The 21,168-nt window shown below is 34.5% G+C and overlaps 1 protein-coding gene across 1 annotated transcript in view; it reads right to left on the reverse strand.

Moving 5' to 3' along the window:
* The window catches only part of LOC134855006 (uncharacterized), a 51,927-nt gene extending 39,810 nt beyond the window's left edge, over positions 1–12,117 (reverse strand). The window contains exon 1 of the mRNA XM_063871386.1: positions 10,704–12,117. Coding sequence (XP_063727456.1) covers positions 10,704–11,783 — 1,080 coding nt within the window. The 5' untranslated portion in view covers positions 11,784–12,117. The remainder of the gene's footprint in view (positions 1–10,703) is intronic.
* Positions 12,118–21,168: the final 9,051 nt, after the last annotated feature.

Genomic DNA, 21,168 nt, shown 5'->3' on the forward strand with positions numbered 1-21,168 from the left:
AAGCCTTGATGATCAGTAATAAAATAAGTTAAACTTAGGTTTGATTTAAAATTAGTGATCCAAGGCAAGCCTTGATGATATGTTTTTAAAGAAAAGCCTTGATAAATTTTAAACTGAAATATCAGTTAAAAAACATTTAAAAGTTGAGGTTTTGATCAGATTCGTTTCTTGAAATTTTGCTATTATGTTTTAAGTGATGAAGCTGGGATAAGGAAAATCAGATTATTTATAAAACTAACAATGGTTTTTAATAGTAACTAATTTTTGTATTTTGTAGTCATATTGATTTTGTAGTCAAAAATTGATTTTCTGCAGATTTTGGGGGGAACGATTTGTGCTCTTTTTATCAGTCGTTATTGTATAGATAGTAGCTTTAGCACCAGTAAGGTTGATGAAGAATTTTTTCTTCAAATTATTTTCATGTCAGTGAATGAAAATTTAAATTTACTGCAAAAAGTACTCTAAATACTTTTCCTCAAAAGTATTCAGAGTCACTTTTGATGAGCCGTTGAAAAGTTACACAAAAGCCATGAATTTTTGCTCTATAGTCATGGTTAGGTTTCATTAGTTACCAATAGAGGGCGTACAAATTGTATCCCGAGAAACACAGCAAAGCATATACTTTTTATTTATTGCCAAAATACAAAACTAACAAAACTGCTAGCATCAGGGAGAAACCCTAAAAGTGCCAACCGCTCTTTGTAATCTACGAAGCCACCAGTAAAAAGTTTTTAGGGTTCTTCAAACCAATGTTTAGAAAAATTATAGGAAGTTGTCGAAATACCCATAACAATGAAATAAGACTTCAAGCAAGATTTTTTTTGACCATAAAGAGTTGTAGGCCAAGAAGTTGATCACATAAGCAAGAGGAGGCTGGTTGATTGCCGTGTAATTATCGCAGAATTTTCAGACATCATGTCTTAAATTAGATATCTCAAAGTAGCAAAAACCAAAAAATTGAGATTTTTTAAACTTTTCCATAGTTTTCCTTTTTAATTTTACTGGATGGGAGAGAGAGAGAGAGAGATTTCAATTAGACAATACTCAAAAACACGCTAAAATTTCAAAAACGCAAGAAAAAAAGAGTTAGCTGGCTCAATCTCTTTTATCGGATTCGCTGGTTAAAGGTTTTCAATTTAATAACCTGCTTGGCTCTCCCAAACACATTCCTAGAGCTTATTAATATCGTTGCAAAAAAGGTACCTTTTCAAAGTTCCTTCCCACGTGAAGTTTTAGTCATTATAATGAAGCAACTATTAGGACAATAGGTGATTATAGCTCAAGCCATTCGATAAAAAATAAGCCTTGTTTTAGCCTATTGACTCAAATATGCCAGAAAGGCATGTTTTGAACAAAAATGTTTTATCAAAAAAAGTCATAAATAAAGGATTTGTCACCTTATTTTGGAGCTCAGTAATCAAAAATATTCAAGATTCTGTAAAATTTTTAAGTCAAGCTGTTAATTAGAACCTCCAACTTTTTGACATTGGTAGTAATTTACATATAGTACACAATAATCGTGAGGAGGGTTGTCATCCATGGATGACCATTAAGTGTAGATCATATCTCTCACGATGTTTTAATTGATCAGCAGTGATCACCATGTAAAAATCATAATTGTCATCCTTTTTTTGATAACGAGAAGTTATAATGTGAAAACTTAAACCAAAAGGCAATACGGTTCGGCTAAGTATGGGTTGACCGATCTCCACTCAAAATATCATTCAAAAACAATTTTTTCCTTCCGCTACCATTTTATACTTGGAAATCATTGACCACCACTCGTTCCAAAATAGAATACTAGAGCATGGTGTTAAATTATGTACAAAATAGGGGTGGAAATTAACGGTGTGAGTAAATGAACTATCTTCACTTGTGCAAGTTTTTTTTACACCAATTTAGGACACTAATAAATTTGAATTAAGAAAACAGAGTGATTTTAGTTGATTTTAAAAGCTGTAAATCACGCGTTGCAAACGTTTTGAAAACTCAGTCAGACCTGTTCAAAAAATATCGTTTCCAGCAAAGCTCGAATGAAATAACTACCCAAAATTTAAGTTTAGAAAAACAGCTTTATTTGTAACGGCTTTTATATGATTCAGGTATTACTCTTACCAAACCAACTGGATTAAAAAATTGAATTGGTTGCAACATAGTAAATATCAGTAAAACAAATAAACTAGATTGCTTAAACAGTTTATATAAAAATTAAAAATGACAGAATTTAATCGTTTTTTGAGTTGAGGTTTCTTGATGGTTCAATAACAAGTTCTAAAACAATTTTTTCCTTCCGCTACCATTTTATACTTGGAAATCATTGACCACCACTCGTTCCAAAATAGAATACTAGAGCATGGTGTTAAATTATGTACAAAATAGGGGTGGAAATTAACGGTGTGAGTAAATGAACTATCTTCACTTGTGCAAGTTTTTTTTACACCAATTTAGGACACTAATAAATTTGAATTGTGAAAACAGAGTGATTTTAGTTGATTTTAAAAGCTGTAAGTCACGCGTTGCAAACGTTTTGAAAACTCAGTCAGACCTGTTCAAAAAATTTCGTTTCCAGCAAAGCTCGAATGAAATAACTACCCAAAATTTAAGTTTAGAAAAACAGCTTTATTTGTAACGGCTTTTATATGATTCAGGTATTACTCTTACCAAACCAACTGGATTAAAAAATTGAATTGGTTGCAACATAGTAAATATCAGTAAAATAAATAAACTAGATTGCTTAAACAGATTATATAAAAATTAAAAATGACAGAATTTAATCGTTTTTTGAGTTGAGGTTTCTTGATGGTTCAATAACAAGTTCTAAAACAATTTTTTTTCCTTCCGCTACCATTTTATACTTGGAAATCATTGACCACCACTCGTTCCAAAATAGAATACTAGAGCATGGTGTTAAATTATGTACAAAATAGGGGTGGAAATTAACGGTGTGAGTAAATGAACTATCTTCACTTGTGCAAGTTTTTTTTACACCAATTTAGGACACTAATAAATTTGAATTGTGAAAACAGAGTGATTTTAGTTGATTTTAAAAGCTGTAAGTCACGCGTTGCAAACGTTTTGAAAACTCAGTCAGACCTGTTCAAAAAATTTCGTTTCCAGCAAAGCTCGAATGAAATAACTACCCAAAATTTAAGTTTAGAAAAACAGCTTTATTTGTAACGGCTTTTATATGATTCAGGTATTACTCTTACCAAACCAACTGGATTAAAAAATTGAATTGGTTGCAATATAGTAAATATCAGTAAAATAAATAAACTAGATTGCTTAAACAGATTATATAAAAAATAAAAATGACAGAATTTAATCGTTTTTTGAGTTGAGGTTTCTTGATGGTTCAATAACAAGTTCTAAGACAATTTTTTTGGTTTGATTTTGTCTGCTACAACTTATGACATGGCGGAACTTTCGTCCACTCAAACCAGGAGCCATATGAGGGTGACGTCTTACTATGTAGCCCTCTCTGACTTTTTGTCGCCCGAAAACAAACAGACTTCAGCAGCCTACTGATATTCCTCCACAAAGGCACTCAAACCAGATCTATCTTTCATTGCTCGCTTTGCTTCCATCTGAAGCCACGCCACATGCATATCGTCCACGTCATCTCATTTGTAGTGCCGTATTTTGATCGAGTCATTTAAGATGGCTACTCTCTTGAACGACTCGAGAAACGTTTGAAGAGAGTACCGAAAAATCGGTGCACCTTCGCAGTTCTCTCTCCAAAGTTGAAATTCTCAACTCTTATAGGAAGTTGCTTTCTAAACTTGATCTATAAACAGCTCTCAGAATTCTACCGTCATCGTTTTAGCCTTATCTCGCCAGATTCAGGTCTCCATTCTTTGCAGAACGCTTTCTGCTTCTATTTCGCCAGAGAACTCGACTTACTAGAGAGAGAGAGAGAGAGAGAGATCCGTATTAGTCGTCAGAAACAATTATTGACACGTCTCAAGCCCTTCTCTTTAGCTTTTTCTCGAGGTACGTCGGTCGGCAGCCCATACTATGTTATCTTCTCTACGCTTTTGTAAAACCGCCATTTTGATTTTTTTTGGTTTCTAAGACCACAAACAATCTTTGAAATAGTAGTCTTTTACAGAAAAAATTCGAATAAATTTACTGGAGTCTATGAGAAGTTTGAATCATTGAGTTTTGTCCAGAAAACATTAACTTTGTTTCAGTTTTTAGTTTGGGAGTGGAGGTTGATATTATTATCCTATTATGTTGAGCACCAAATTATCTTCGAGCAACGGTTCGAAAACTATAAATGGTGAGGTCAATATTCCGCAGATAGATGCCAGTTATCACAAGAAAAAGCATATAAAAAGAATGCAATTACGAAGGTTGTGTCTATGACCACTTTTCAACCCGTAGACTTTAAGGTTACACTGAGGGCCGTGAACGCGGTAAAAAAAGTTTTTATACAACCTGTTAATTTAGGACAGTGTTAAAGCTAAGCCAACCTAAGAAATTAACACAAACCGAGCAGTGAAAAGTTGTAGGTAACTGTTTTTATTACTACATTTCGATTGAAAAATTATTCTAAAGCTTTGTCAAAATCTTTAGTCTATGTGGCTAATTACACAATTAACATGAAATGATGCATTTCAACACTCTGGAAAAATTTTCAGATTGAAAAAAAAACATTGTTTTTTGAAGGCTTTAAATGATTTTCAAATGGTTGTTTTCTAAATTAACAAAAACCTCAAGATCGAATACCTGATCAATCCTGAATATTTTCTACATAGAATAAACAATTCTTTATTAATGCTTTTGATAAATACTGAGGAGTTACTAAGCCCATAATCAAGACTTTGACAAGCTGTACCATCAATTTAGCTCAAAAAAACTAATAATTTTCTGAACATACTTACGAAAAAAAATGAACAGATTGACCATAAACATTTTTGAATGTTAATTTAAATCATAAGCTGTAGGTTTTTTTCGAAAATTATTATTTTTGGACATACCTATTTGAAAATTAAATTTAAAGAATTGCTCAATTTTTAACATAAGATTCACAAGTCATCCATTGAATATAGATTATCATGTTATCTCAACACCCGTTCTCTTTCTGGAGCTACTTATGTAGTTGAAAAAGTGTAGCGTCAAAAAACAACATTGAACCTTTATCATTGGATGTATGAGTCATCCTGAGCTTGCTACAACCTCAAGTTATTTCCGAAGTTAATGAATTGTTTAACGTACACCTGAGAAAAAAAACGTTTAGCAAAAAACAACCCAAAAAATTTCTTAATCTTTACCATAGTGTGTAAGATTAATCCAGATTAAGCTACAAAATCAAGCTATCTAGGAAAATGGTGACTTGTAGGACCTAATTGTGAAAACAAAAAGTGTTGGAATCCAAAACTAACTCTCAAAATTCGTTACTGTTTATCATTAGAAGTAGGAGTCATCCAAAAAAAGCTACATCATCATGCTATTTCAAAAAACATTGATTTTTGGGACTCAAAAATGAAAAAAATCCAAAAAATTATTTCACTTAAATATAGAGAGGAATGTATGAGTCATCATCAACAAGCTATAACCTGACATAATTTCGAAAATTAGTGATTTTTTGGACACACTTATGAAGACAATTTTTGTTTATAATCAGTAAATAACTTCCAAAAACGTTTAATCTTTATCATACGATCTGAAAATCAGATAGAACAAGCTAAAACAACAGTTTATCTCGGAAGCTTTCGATTTTTGGTCACATTTATAACAACCAAAGTTGATTATATTTACAAAAATTATCAATAAATTTTCAATATTCATTTTACGATGTATGAGCCATCCAGAACCAGCTAAAATATTTTTTTTTCGGAAGCTTTCGGCCTTCGGGACAGAATTATATGGAGAAAAAAAGTTAGAATTGATTAATAACATCAAAAAAAATAGTTGTTTGTAACTTGAGGTGTATGAGTCATCCAGGAAAAATTACATCATTTGGTTATCTGGGAAATTTTTTGCTTGATGCGCAAACTTATGACAAAAAAAACGTTCCGTATCAATAACTAACTAAAAAACATTGTTAAATTCCATCATTGGCAGTAAGGCTCACCCGGAATATGCTGAATTGACATGAGATATATGGCTAACTACTTTTGGTCGTGCTTTGGGTGGTAAAACTGTTCAGAACCCAAATTACCATTTATATAAATTACTTCATTTGATGAGTGAGTCATCTAAAGTAGGCTAGTCACGGTATCCTTGGAAAAAAAATTCGAGTTTTTTTAAGACAAAAACAGTTGTTGCGATTCAAAAATTAAACTAAAAAGCTACTCTTCTCATCCTAGGTTGTATAACTTTTTCCATATCAAGTTACAATGTCTTTTTATCTCATAACTAATGTTATTTAAGACATTGTTTTGTAGCAAAATTTAGTTTCAGAAAAAAAAACTGCGTTGAAAACTGTTTTTTTTTTCATTACACAAGATTAGGAAGATACTTTTTGAATGTAACGTGTCAGCTACAACCGCGTTGAGCCCAATTATTTTTGCGTAGATGAAGAAAAAAACTGGTTTTTAAAAATTGACATCTAAAGATTTCTGATTTGAACAAGGTTGTCCAGGAGGCAACCAAATTTTCCAACTTCGGGATGATTCTGAACTTGTAGAACATTCGAAACAAATTGAATAAATCATAGATTTCACAATGATAGTTTAAGGTACGCATATATTTTAAATTTTTCAGATTCAGTTCGGATTATTTTCAGATTTTCCTAATTATCAAACAAAAGAGAAAATTTTTTTTACATAAAACTTTTAATTGGTTTTTTCATTTTTCTTATCGGTGTGAGCTATGGGTTAAACTTAGTATGTCATTTTTCTGCCCAAAATCAAAGTAATCAAATGAATGTTTCAGTTACCTGATCTTTTGCCTAACAAAGTTGCGCCTAGAAAGTTGATAAGTAAATTGTAATTTGAGAAAATTTCGAATTATTTTACTGTTTATCACCACGGAAACCCTTAAATATGAAAAAAGTAAAAGGGATACCTCTCAACTCAATAGTTTGAGGTTAAACACTGCTTACGAGTTTTGCTCTAGTAAGCATCGACGGAGGTTTTTCTTGAGTACAAAATTTCTCTCAGTTTTGCAAGCAAAGTAATAGTTAAGTTTGAGAAGGCTTCCCTTAAGCTCAAAAGATGCGGTAAAACTGTTTTTTGAGATTTTTTCTATGTAGCTTTGACGGATATTTTTCATAAGTGGATCCTGATCTAAACTACATTTTATTGTTGGATATAAATTAGATATTTTAACACTATAGTGTATTTAATATTAACCAATCATGATCCATCTAACTAACAAACCACTTATTTGTAAGTGCTGAAGTTACTTGTAATTTCAGCACCAGAGAGATTTGAATTTAACTTGGAAATTAGTTACCTCTCCAAGATACCTTCAGCAGCCGCAAAAAGCCAGTTTACTCTAGATCTATTGAGCTTAGCAGAGACTAGTTAAACACCCTGAGACTAGTAGATATAAGAATAAGATTAGGATCGGTATTAGACTAAGAAGTTGCACGAATCTATCCGGCCAAAAATAACATAGCGTGACGAGCAGACGGTGTACTCTATTCGAAATTACTCTATGAGTCAACCAAATAAATTTAACTCATCTGGTCCAAACTCGCACAGCTCGCCCACGAAGAGTTGTTTAAAATAATGATTTTATGTTTTAAGTTTTCACTAATAACAACTCAACCAAGTGAGTCAGTTTCCAACTTTTCTTTAACCCGGTTGGAAAGGAAATATATACTAAACCAAACTAACCAACGCAGTTTACTAAACACCATAAATCATAAAATAACAAAATGACTAAGAAAAGAAAACGCACGGTAAACAAACCGGATTAACCCAGCTTAAAACTGAATATATTATTATTTTGAAGACTATTATAAAGTCTAAGAAAGAAATAAAAAAAACACAAAAAAGTCGTTAGACAAACCCAAACCAAAAACAATTTGATTTTTGAAAAAGGACACAACCAAAGTAACATAAGAAAAACCAGAAAAAACCAACATAAAATACTATCACATAACAGGACCTCTCAAAGAAACAGCATGAAATCATATTCCCACTCCTGGCCTAACCCACCAGAGAGGACGTCCTAAGCATGCTTATAGCCGGCCTAACCCACCGCGCCACACCCACGCTTTGTGACCACACCATTATTTCTAATAAGAGTTATTCAAGGGTGAGTAACTCTTCAAAATAACTGAACTAAAACAAAAACGCTTTTGTGAAAACAACTAACTAAGATCATAACTAAAAACCAAATTAACCAAAACTTATAAAATGAAAATCATAATATGCAGTATATAGATCATACACAACAACAAAGACGAACATCCAAAGGCTAGACGATCCCATCACACTCGACCTAAAGAATGGCTAAACACAACCGACATGCCGTCCACAATCACGACTCAAAGGATTTAAAGTACGACTTGACTTCGCAGAAAAGGACTTCATTGAACTAGACCAATGACAACCTCGATGTTCAAGTGCACGTACAGATCCAAGTTACAAGGCATCCCCTCCAAACACAATCTTCACGCCATTCCCAGACGAGAATGAACACAAATATTTCTCTACTAATACAGAACAACCTGACATAGCAAACCATTTTGAAATCGGGTTGATTTCATTGTAGATCACAGTCGTTGTCGAATGACAAGCTAACAACTTCGAATCCATGAATCCAACCTCATGGAACTTTCTTTTTTAAGAGGAACTCTGTCGACGACTCTAGCTTCCTGGAGCCCTCTTCTCCAAGGAACGAGAAAAAGAAAATGATGTTCGCCAAATACCAACGTTCATCATCCATCCTTCAAATACAGAAAGAAAGATAAAAACTCAAAAGATTGTAAACCCCGGGTGGGTGGAACCTGATCTAAATTACATTTTTTTATTGGATATAAATTAGATATTTCATCACTATAAAGTATTTAATATTAACCAATCATGATCCATTTAACTAACAAAGCATTTATTTGTAAGTTATGAAATTACTTGTAATTTCAGCACCAGAGAGATTTGAATTTAGCTTAGAAATTAGTTACCTCTCCAAGAGAACTTCAGCAGCCGCAATAAGCCAGTTTACTCTAGATCTATTGAGCTTAGCAGAGACTAGTTAAACACGTTGAAACTAGTAGATATAAGAATAAGATTAGGATCGGTATTAGACTAAGAAGTTGCACGAATCTATCCGGCCAAAACTAACATAGCGTGACGAGCAGACGGTGTACTCTATCCGAAATTACTCTATGAGTCAACCAAATAAACTTAACTCATCTGGTCCAAACTCGCACAGCTCGCTCACGAAGAATTGTTTAAAATAATGATTTTATGTTTTAAGTTTTCACTAAAAACAACTCAACCAAGTGAGTCAGTTTCCAACTTTTCTTTAACCCGGTTGGAAAGGAATTATATACTAAACCAAACTAACCAACGCAGTTTACTAAACACCATAATCATAAAATAACAAAATGACTAAGAAAGAAAACCCACGGTACCCAAACTGGATTAACCCAGCTTAAAACTGAATAATTTATTATTTTGAAGACTGTTATAAAGTCTAAGAAAGAAATAATAAAACACAAAAAAGTCGTAAGACAAACCCAAACCAAAAACAATTTGATTTTTCCAAGAGACCGACTCGTAATAAAACCAGTATACTCTTGAGAGTAAGGGATATAAGAGTAAGATTAAGACCGGTATTAGACTAAGAATTGCACGAATCTATCCGGCCGAAAAAAAGTTAGCGTGACGAGCAGACGGTGTACCCTATCCGAAATTACTCTATGAGTCAACCAAATAAACTTAACTCATAAGTAATCTACTTCTTCAGTTTTTGGAACAAAAGTAATAATTTTTTTTCTTTATCAAGTTTGTTGAGTATTTGAGAACTTTTACTTCCGTGCAAAACCCATATAAATTTATTGAATTTCTTTTTTAGGCAAAAAAATAATTTTAGGCAAAAAAAATTGATAAAATGATTTGCTTATCTAAATGGAGTTACCGTATGTCGTTTTTTCCACAGTTTATAATCTGTATGAAAAATTGGTCGGTGTCGGTTTCAATATCGAGTTTGTCAGTGCGGGTGTTTTTCTCTGGTATCAAATCGACAACGCTTGACGTAAAAATTGTAAGTTTGAACTTAAAATCTGTTCTTTTTATCAAATTTTCTTCAAATGTTAGTTTTTTGCTGACATGCAATTCGACAGTCTGAAAAAACTAACGGCTTTAACAAATACAACAATAGTAGTGTAGTATCTTCTTAGATTTATGTGTGAAACACCTCTGCAGGGGGAAACAATTCACACTGGACTGCTAAATCTTTGAAACAGGAAAAGGACTCTAGCAAAAAAACTTTTCCTGGGCAGAAAATCACTTGTCCGATATCATATCATCCATGAAAAAGTTTCTTTGATTTTCTAGAAGCCTTGATTCCTGTTTTTCAGTGCGACATTGGCTTTCTAAGGATTGACTCAGATTACGTCCTATTACAAAACGGTTAACTATTAATTTTTTCAGCTCTACACACAAGATACTGGCCCGTGGAAGCAGCTGTGGCACGAAGGTTCGCAAACAAAAAGTTCGCCAAAAAACGTGAAAAATTGAGTTGCTACACTGGCAAAAATCTAATTTTATCAGTGAAAAAAAGTTAGTTTCGGCAGAAAATACCCTCTCTGAATCTATATAGGCAGTGTGCAGGAAAAAGTTTCTTTGATTGTTGAGGAACCTTGATGAACTACTTTCTCCAGGTCCCCATCGAACTCTAGCTTCTGCAAAACAACGATATCTGTACGGAAGCTCAGATCCGCCCAGCGATTTGTAAAACTGTTGCAATAGATTGACTTCAGCTAAACTGAACTGCCAGTAAACAAGTGACGATGAGCCATTTAGATATCTATAACCAGCAACCTGGTCCAATAAAAGCAGCGCTTGTTCATCTCTATGTTCCTGCAGAGCCGAAATGGTCGGTTGGTTATAATAATTCATCAGGCTTTTGTACATCGAGCGCATTGTTTGCTGTGATTGCGAAAGTTTAATGAAGCTAATTACATACCTGACGACTCTTCTAGCTGTTTTCACGTCTTCGGTCTGCAAATCTTTTTCTACCAGTTTTCTCAAAACTCCGATGAAACCAGCGCCTGCAAGATACCACTGTTCATCCGAGAGCATACCTATTTCATACTTTGTCAAATTTCGTTCCAGGGTAACAAATTCAGCCAGAAGAATTTGCCGTTCCAACATCAGATTTATCTCACCCTCGTGCTGTGCCATAAACATCAATTCGGTTTGAGCATAGATTTTTTGAATAATTGCGTTTTTTGCATCTTCAACTGCTTCCACTATGATATTTTGAAGTGTTTCAGTTTGATCGTCGATTTTTTCGATGACAGCATTTTTTGCATCTTCAACCGCTTCTGTAACAATTTCTCGCAGCGGTTTTTCTTCTTTTTTGCTGACCGCGCCAAAAATTGAGCCACCCAGGCTGAAGAGCGAAGTGGCTATTGATCCCCCAGGTATAAGAGATATAACAGGTCCAAAACACTGAACGGCTTCGCAAATAGTTCCAATTTTTTCAAGAGTGCTTGAGCGGTGGAAATTTTTGAAGCTTTTCACACTACCTGCGATCCCGTCGATAACCTTTGATATTGATTCATTTCTCTTAACAATTTCAGAATTTTTATGTCTTCCATTTTGTTGATATTGCGTTGTTGATGCCTCTTCGATTACGCTCTTGCATTCCGGTATCATCCTCTATTGACTCCAAGTGGGAAATCAATTGAGCCATCGTTTCCCGCTGCATCCGGCTGTCGAGACCGATTTGGTGTATAGTTTGATTCAACTGCAAAACTTTATTGATCTCTTCCGCCATGTATAGGCTGCTTTCGTTCTTTGCAACCAGGGGTTGGCCGACAGGATCATCGTCATCAACAATGATGCTTCTCAACGCTGCTACGAGATAAACCAGCAGCTTGACCATCTCAACTCCTTTCACGAATTGTCTGTTTCTGGAAATCCTGAATTGACTGTTGCGTAAATTCCTCAATTCAATAGCAGTTTTTAGGAAGCGTGGAGAGGGTTGAAGGCAGGAGAAGGGGAAGGGGGTGGTCGGGTGGTGATAGATGGACGCTCCCCTCTTCCTTTCAGGAACCCGACCCCCCATTTGCGGCACTAATCTTAAATCCAGTTTAAAAGAAACCCTTATACATCTGAAAGCTTAGTGGCGCCTTATTTTTTTAATGAAGAAGCGCTCATCGAAAAATGCGGCGTTTGTGACAATTTTTGGCCTTTCTGGCAGTTTGTTACATAATATGACTACTGATCAGAAAATGGAGTCATCAAAACCTACAAAATTAAACATGATGGGTCGATTTTGTTTAGAATCGTTTGCTTCACTGAGCTTTTTTTCTGAAATTGCCTGAAATGACTACTGGCTGTTTTTTATATTTTTGACAAGAAGATGATCAGTTTTGGACTTTGGCTTTTCGTGATTCTTTGAACCATCGTAATTTTTCAGTGGTTTTCCTTTTTAGAAACTTTTTCAAGAAAATTGAATGTTTTTTAAATAACCAAATTGCTCTTTCTGTTCTCCAAAAAAGAGTTTTTACATCTTTTGTGGATTGGTTTTGATGATGCATTTGATGATACCACCAAATTAGTAAATTTGATAATATCATCAAACATTGATTATTTATTAAATTTAGTAAATTCTTAGTTTTTGTGTTCGCCTTTCTGTTCAATTTCTGTTGAAAATTTTTTCAGGAGATTATAGAAAAATGTAAAGTAAAAAAAGAGAGTAACCTTTTTCTAAGCTTATCTTGAAGAAAAAATGCTGAAAAAATGCTCAAAAACTTGAGAAGAGAAAAAATAGCGTCCATCCGCCTCCTCCGACAACCCCAATTCAAATACTGGGTTAGGAGTAGCTTTGGATATAGATGAAAAATTGGGTAAAATGCAGAAACTTGGATTTAATTCTTGAGGTTTTAAATAATCAAAAGCTGTAAGGTAAGTTTCAATAAGATAAAAGATACGGGTAATCTCTTGATCAGAAAATCAGATTTAAAAGGAAATCATGAACACGCTATTTGCTGTAGGGTAGAGACTTTGTTTACGCGAGAAGGTAAATTAAATTTCGAATGAGTCGATTATAACTTTTCAGTTGCAGCAAAAAAAGGTCAGATATTTGTTTCGAGATGCCAAGTCCGAATATTCGGCGTCAATAAAATTCTGGCTAAGCATCGAGTCAATTTGAACAAGATAGGTTTACTAGTTTTCAAATCGCGTCTTATCGAAAAAGCCCAACCGTTGAGTCAAGATTAACCTCGTGACAATTTGGACCTTAATTTCAGAAATTCAAATTCCAAACTTGTCAAAACAGAATCCTCAGTTTTACTCAGCAAAATTATTTGAGAACGATAGTATAATCTCTCAGGAATTTTAGGTCAAATACTGGCTCTGGATAGCTACTGACCTTAAACTATATGTGATCACTTTTATATTAGTAGATTGGTACCACAAAATACGAGTACCTCTAATGAGAACCTCGATTTTGACGGAACCATAAACTTCAAATTATGCAATCGTGTTTTTACAAAACGAATTATAGTGTAAATTTCAAAAATGATTAAAAAATTAGAAAGCATCGAGGACTTCCATTGAGCTTCAAAGCGTTTCGAGAGAAGCCCCGAAAAAAACTTGATTGCAATCGGTTGATGTGTGGGAGTACAAACGCGAAATGATCTATACCCGCACCGAGCGCGCATGGATTCTAATCGATTAAAATGGATTCCCGAGCCGAAAATAATCGATTATAATCCATTACGGATGTAAAATTCAGACCACGAAATCGATTATTTAGTCATTATAATCGATTATTTTCGAACAAATATTATCCATTATAATCCATTATAATCGATTTTGTTTTTGTCACTGAAATCGATTATTTTTGCCAAGATAATCCATTATAATCGATTATTTTGAAATGAAAATCAATTATAATCCATTTCATTTTTAGAACTAAATTCGATTAATTTTGCAAAACTTTGCAAATTTTGCGAGAAGTTTGCGGAATTTATGCCCTGTCTTTTACTAAATGCCATGTCTCAACTTAGTCCACTCGCCCCCTCAAGCTTTTTACCCCCTCCCCCCACCCCCTCCCCAAAGGGGCAGGGTAAACTGGGGGGTATAAACTGGGGGGGGGGGGGGATGGGGAAGTTAACCAGGGGGTTGGAGGGTTAAATAAATCTGGGGGAAGGGGGAGTAAATAAACTGAAGGGGTGGGGGTAAATAAACCGGGGGAGGAGGGTTAAACTGGTCATCCCCTCGCCCACTCAATTTCTTAACACCCCCCCCCCCCCCCCCAGCTAAAGGGGCACGATAAACTGGAGGGGGGGGGGGGGTAAATGATGGGAGGGGTAAACGAGGGGGGGGGGGGGGTAGTAAACTGGTGGGTGGTAGTATACTGGGTACTGGGGGCTTAACTTGCTGGGGGGGGGGGGTAAAATTAAGTGTTAAACTGCGATGAATTAGAAAAAGTTGAGACAAAAAATATATAATTTTTTTCTTAAATGTAACATTTTATGAAAAATTTTACGTAGCAACTACACTAAACAGGAAATGAACTAATTTTGAACAAAATTGTAAATTTCATAAAAAACCCCTCAAAAAAATCCATTATAATCGATTATAATCGATTATAATGGATTTTATTGGGATAAAAAAATATTAGGATTATAATCCATTCTTAATGGATTATAATCGATTGTTTTGTCATTTTATAGATGCTGACCATATTATGACAATACAATCGATTATGATCCATGGGCGCTCGGTGCGGGTGAAAACCAATCCAAAAGATTTGCGTTTTTACTGAATAAAGAACGCTGATCTTTTTGCGCAAAACTATTATTCACGTTCTGTTTTTCTATCAACTTTTCCGATAAAAAGTTATTGAAAGTTAGGAAGAAGTTATAAGACTCAAAAATAGTCAACTAGATCAATAAGTTCGGTACTCGTTTGAATGCTAGGCAAAGTAAGCATGTTTTTACAATGAGCACGAGTAATTGGTCTAGTATGAGAATCCACAGAAAATGGTCTTTTTCAGCAAAAAAAAATTAATTTGTTCTTAATTCAACACTGGTCTGTTTCAGCAATTGATTCAAAATTGAATCAAAAACTGGTTTGGTATTTGTTTTACCCAGATTTGTTCATTTGTTGAGGCGTAGCGACCCTCTGAGGGTCTTGCCGGCTGCCAGTCAAAGGTTGTAGTTTGTAGTCGTATGGAATAGATAGACATCTTGAGGCATGTATTGCCGGTCTACACTTTTAGTGCAAAACTGTATGCTCACGTTCTGTTTTTCTATCAACATTTCTGGTAAAAGTTTTTTGAAAGGTAGGAAGAAAATATAAAACTTATAAATCGTCACCTACATCAAAACTTTTTTGGTACTCATTTGCATGCTAGGCAAACTAAGCATGTTTTTACAATGAGCATGAGTACTTTGTCTTGTTTGAAAATCCGCTGAAAATAGTATTTTTCAGCAAAAAAAAAGATTCAATTGTTCTTAATTCAACACTGGTCTGTTTCAGCAATTGATTCAAAAATATATCAATATCCGGTTTGGTATTTGTTTTACCCACATTCGTTCATTTGTTGAGGCGTAGCGGCCCTTTGAGGGTCTTGCCTACTATAAGTCAGAGTTTGTATTCGTACAGAATTGACATCAGTAGGGCATTTATTACCGTCCCACGCTTCGCTTTTGTCTGAAGTTTGCACCCGAAGTGTGCAAATCTGCAGATAAATTTCTGGTGTGATTGTGGAGGGGGCTCCGGTGGAAGAGGCTCCGGTTCCAGTTCCTCTTGAGACTCTTGATTCGCTGTGATCTTTGAGCTCGTTATAACCGTTCTACGGAGTTTGCATCGTGAGGAATGAATGTGAGGCATGAATGTTTTACTAAAAGAACCTCTCATTCATGTTTTTCACATGCATTTCACTTATTGAGCTAAAATTGATTCAAAGCCTATATAAAATGTTTGGCTTACTTACAATTCAAGAAAAAACATCAAAGCCAAATGTTGTTTACTAAATCAATCGTAAGTGAGAATAAAAAAATGGTGTTTTTCAGCAAAAAAAAAGATGTAAGTTTTGGTATTTGTTTTACCCATATTTTCTAAACACTGTTTTATCAAAAACATGCATTTCACTTATCGAGCTAAAAACTAATTCAAAGCTCATATAAATAGTTTGGCTTACTTACATCTTAGGAAAAGCAATAAAGCCAACTCTTGGTTACTAAATCTATCTCAGCTTGAGAACAAAAAACTGATTCCCTTAACAACCCTTTTATAGCAACGGTGGAAATTTCGTTACAAAGTAAGAAGTTTAATTTGAGACGACAACTGACTGACTGCGATAGTTTGCACTTATTCGACAGATCAACAACTCGCCGAAAACAAAAACTGACAATTTTTTGCAAAAGCGAATTTGCGCTTTGGCCGATTTTATTTATTATGCCGCAGTCGGGCTGATATTTGTTGCGTGTTTACGGGAAACGAGAAATTACTAGTTTAGGTAATTTCTTGGTGGTTATCGGCGCAAAGCTACTCAATAACTTAAGCTACTTCTTGTCGCTAGATGCAAGTTTTCACTTTATCTCAAAACTATTCAGAGTCACTTTTGATGAACTGTTTGCTTCGCCAGAAACGACATGAGCGAAGCCATTGATTTTTGCTCCATAGGCATGGCCAGGTTTCACTAGTTGCCAATAGAGGATTGTATTTTGAGAAACGTAGGAAGTCATAATTTTTTTATTCATCGCCAACATACAAAAGTATCAAAACTGCTAGTACCAGGGAGAAACCCTAAAGGTGTCAACTGCTCCTTGTAATCTATGAACTCTCCACTAAACAGTTTTAGTATTCTTCAAACCAATTTTTAGAATAAGTAAAAGAAGTTGTCAAAAAACCCTTAACAATGTAAAAAGACTTCAAATAAGATTTTTTTAACCATAATGAGTTATAGGCCAAAAAATGATCACAAAAGCAAGAGAAGGCTGGTTGGTTGCCGCGTAATTACCACAGAATTTTCAGTCAAAAATAGTACAAACTGAAAAATTGTGATTTTTGAAATTTTTCCATAGTTTCCCCTTATAATTGTATTGGATGAGAGAGATAGAGAAAGAGATTTCAATTAGACAATACTCTGCTAAAAAATCAAAAACCCTTGAAAAAAAGGAGTTATGTAGCTCAATCTTTGATATCGGAATCTCTGGTTGAAGGTTTTCAATTTAATAACCTGCTTGGCTCTCCCAAACATTTTCCTAGAGCATCGTAATATCTGCGCAAAAAAGATATCCTTTTTCGAAGTTCCTTCCCACGTGAAGTTTTAGTCATTATAATGAAACAACTATTAAGACAATAGGTGATTATAGCTCAAGCCATTCGATAAAAAATAAGTTTTTTTAGACTATTGACTCAAATGTGCCAAAAAGGAATTTTTTGAACAAATTTAATTTTACCAAAAAAAGTTATAGATAAAGAATTTGTCACATTATTTTTCAGCTCAGTAATCAAAAGTATTCAGATTCTGAAAAACTTTCAAAATAAGCTGTTAATTAAAAACTCCAACGTTTTGACATTGATAGTAATTTGCGTATAGTACACTATAATCGTGGAGGTGGAATGTCATTCATGGACGACCATTAGATATTTATCATAACAAGAACTATGTATTCAGTCCTATTCATTCCTCAGAAAAATTCAAAGCTATTGTGTCATTAAAACAGCAAGTTTCCACTGGGAATTATGGTAGTAGTAACAAATTAATGAAAACTTCACTACCGGTAATTGCAGAACCTTTAGCAAATTTAATCAATGAGTGTGTTTCTGAAGGGTATTCAAAAAATCCCAGTAATTTTTGGCCCATCATTTTATTAAAAATAATCTCTAAAGTTTTCAAAAAACATTGATTCAAAAGTGCTTTTTTTCTTCCCTTCATTACGAGGCTAAACTGTGCATTTTATGCATTGTAAGCGGATTCCGCAACAAAAACGCTCCCTTTGTTCTTCTTTTGTTCTTTACTTTCCTTTGATTGTTCCGACAAAAATTTAACATATTTCAACAACTTGTCTCTGGAACCCAGGAACAGACAAACACAAAATTGTGCTCCTATCCAGTGCACAGTTTGGCCTCGTAATATAGACAAAAATCAGAAAACAGGTTTTAGCCTAAAGCCTCACGCGTTGATGCATTGATAAGTTTTACCGACTCCATAAGGAACGCAATTGATAATTGGCAGACAGGATTAGCATATTTCCTTGACCTCACAAATGTTTTTGATAGGCTCAGGCATGACGTGCTGCTGCAAAAGCTTGAACATTTTGGTTTTCGCGGTGTTTTTGGTTTTCCCAGAAAACAGAAATTAGTCTGTAATTTCTGGTTTAGAATGCCCCGAAAAGCAAAAAACGAATTCTGGTGTACCTCAGGGTTCGATTCTAAAACTGTTTGGTTTTTAATTTTTATCAACCAAGTTGCTTTGCCAATTTGCTTGAAAACTTCAAAAAATACCCTGTTTGCGCAAGACACGACGGTATGTACGGAAAAAATCCCAACTGGACAACAATTTACTCAAGATTTGAGTGCCACAAGAAGTTGGTTTTTAGAAATTGGCACATTTCAACAATTACAAAAAAATTGACTAGATACTCCAGAATAGTTTATAAGGCTCGGATGTATTTTTCAAAAACACCATCGCTTCAATTTTATGCATCATATGTCAAACCAGTAATTTCCTACGAGATTTTAGTTTATGATAACACATATAAAATGGAAAAAATACACAAGTTTCAGAAAAAGATTTCGAGAGCCATCTATTTTAAGAAAAGCTCTAGTAAATATTCAAAATTTTTCTGACAACTTGATGAAATTTTGTAAGAAGTCTTATGATGCTCGAAAACAAGTTAGATGTTAGTCTTAGAGCCCGACAGTTCTAGAAAGGGCAAGAGTTTGTTGATGATGTTTCGACCAGTGATGGAGGATTTTTTTAAGCATTCAAAAAGAACGATAAAATTTAAAAAATTAGCTTATTTTGGGTTTTCCTTGTTCCTCTGCGTTCCAAATCTCTTACGCTTCTGCTCAGCAATTGGTAGTTTTTTAAAATTTCCTATATTCAAGTATTTTTTTTTCTAGCGCCAGATCAAGAAAACGAAATGGGCGAAAATTTCAAATTATCATCTGCAGGCCATTCTTTCCACATTATTTATACACGGCCATTTATATGGAGTTTTTTTGTCAGTTGGACTGAATAATCTACTTTGAAACCTTTCATGACGCTTCTATGGAAAAATATCAGCAATTGGATCACGCAGATTGTAATCTGTAACAGCTAACTAGGTTCCCAATTTTTTCAATTTGATCCAATTTTCAACTTGAACTTAGAAAAACAGCCAGTTTTTATACTCGTATAGAAAAAATTGTGCCATACAAAGATCTAGTTAAAAACAATACACATTTCAAAAAGGGAAAATTATAACTGTTCTCCGTTTCTTATTTATTTTATGAAAAATTATGTTTAGACCAGTTTGAACGATGGTAGCATATAATTGTGAAAATGTATTAAGTATTGTTGTGATTCGATCGAAGATTCTAACGCCTGGATAAAATGAGACGAGATCATTATCAAGTCTTAAAATTTCTGAAGTTCTTTTATTTTCCTGTAGTTATTTTTTGGTCAAATATTTCTGAAGCAGCTCCCATAAACGTAATCTATTTACTGTTTTTTCAATACCCCAACCGCCCTCTCTGGATATCGACCGTTTCAATTCCAAAAAATTTGCTTGAAAAACGAAAAAAAGTTTAAAAAAAAGAAAAAATAAAACACAACCGATTACAAAGCTCCTCTCTATTTTCAAACAAAAATCGGATCAAAAAACGGAAGCGTTTGTGTTTTCAACGAAAATATCAATCAGAAATTGTGGAAACCTCTTAATAACTTTGAAGATTCCCTTCAGCAATAAGAACATTTTTGTCCAAAAATGGTCCAAGTCCTTCAATTATTTTCGAAACCCAAACCCCTTCCCCCATAAATCTCCACGCCCCCTGGCCAACTACGAGACATACACTGATGAGAGTTTTTTCCCAACCAATTTATGTCTCAACTTGTTAAAATGATCATTTTCAGTCTTTTGGTCAACAGCCCTTTTTGGGAGCGTTCCAGAACTTCAACGACAAGTTTTTCCAACTTACACAACCAAATAGCTATTCGGAAAACTCAGTTGGGAAGAGGGAAGAAAACCGACTTGAAGTCGGTGGAAATTCTCAAATTTCAATTGATAGTTCGAGTACAGAGTCGTCGGAGACAACAACGGAAACTTCTTCTATTGAAGAAGCGACCACTTCAACGCAATCTTTGAACAGCTCGGACACTAAGGTGAGACCATAAACCAAAATATAAATTAATTAAAACCAAAATTTTACTAATTCAAACTTGAGAAACATTCAAGCCAGTGACTGGCTTGGGATCTTCTCAACTATTTGCACCTCTTTTTCAAAGAGGGGATTCGTTATTAGGAACAAATTTCATATACGATTGTTACTTTGAACTGTTGAGTTATTTCTTTCTAGGGCAATTCGTTAGTAGGTACCACAGGGGGTGGCTTGAAGAGATTTGCCGCAGTGGGCAAGATTTAAAAATTCAAAAGGAAACTCAATTTGGGTTGCCATAAATTTTAAGGCGAGCTCTACTTCTTGTCAAAAAACCGCCTTCATTTTTATACGTTGTCTGTGGAAAAGCGCTTAATATCTAGGATTGGTAGGCCTGACGTGGTAAAAGTGGATCAAAAAAATACTATTCAGAGGGAGAATGTCAGAGACAACTCAGGCTAAGGGAGGGGGGGGGGGGGCGTCTAATAAACCGAGCCCTGTTAAATCTGTCTGTAATTCAAACCCTTTTAAAAACATTGAAATTTTTTTTGTTATAGTATAAGATAGCGCGCTCCCGTAAAAGATATGAAGCGTTAAGTGTTCTGACTGGGGTATCTTGTAAGGTCTTGCAAGAATCTTGTAAGAATCTAGCAAGAGAATACAGTTTTCTGCCAGAACCTTGCAAGAATCTTACAAGATCTTACAAAATTGGCCATTT

The sequence above is a fragment of the Symsagittifera roscoffensis genome, chromosome 10 (assembly GCF_963678635.1).
Source record: "Symsagittifera roscoffensis chromosome 10, txSymRosc1.1, whole genome shotgun sequence".
Lineage (NCBI taxonomy): Eukaryota > Metazoa > Xenacoelomorpha > Acoela > Convolutidae > Symsagittifera > Symsagittifera roscoffensis.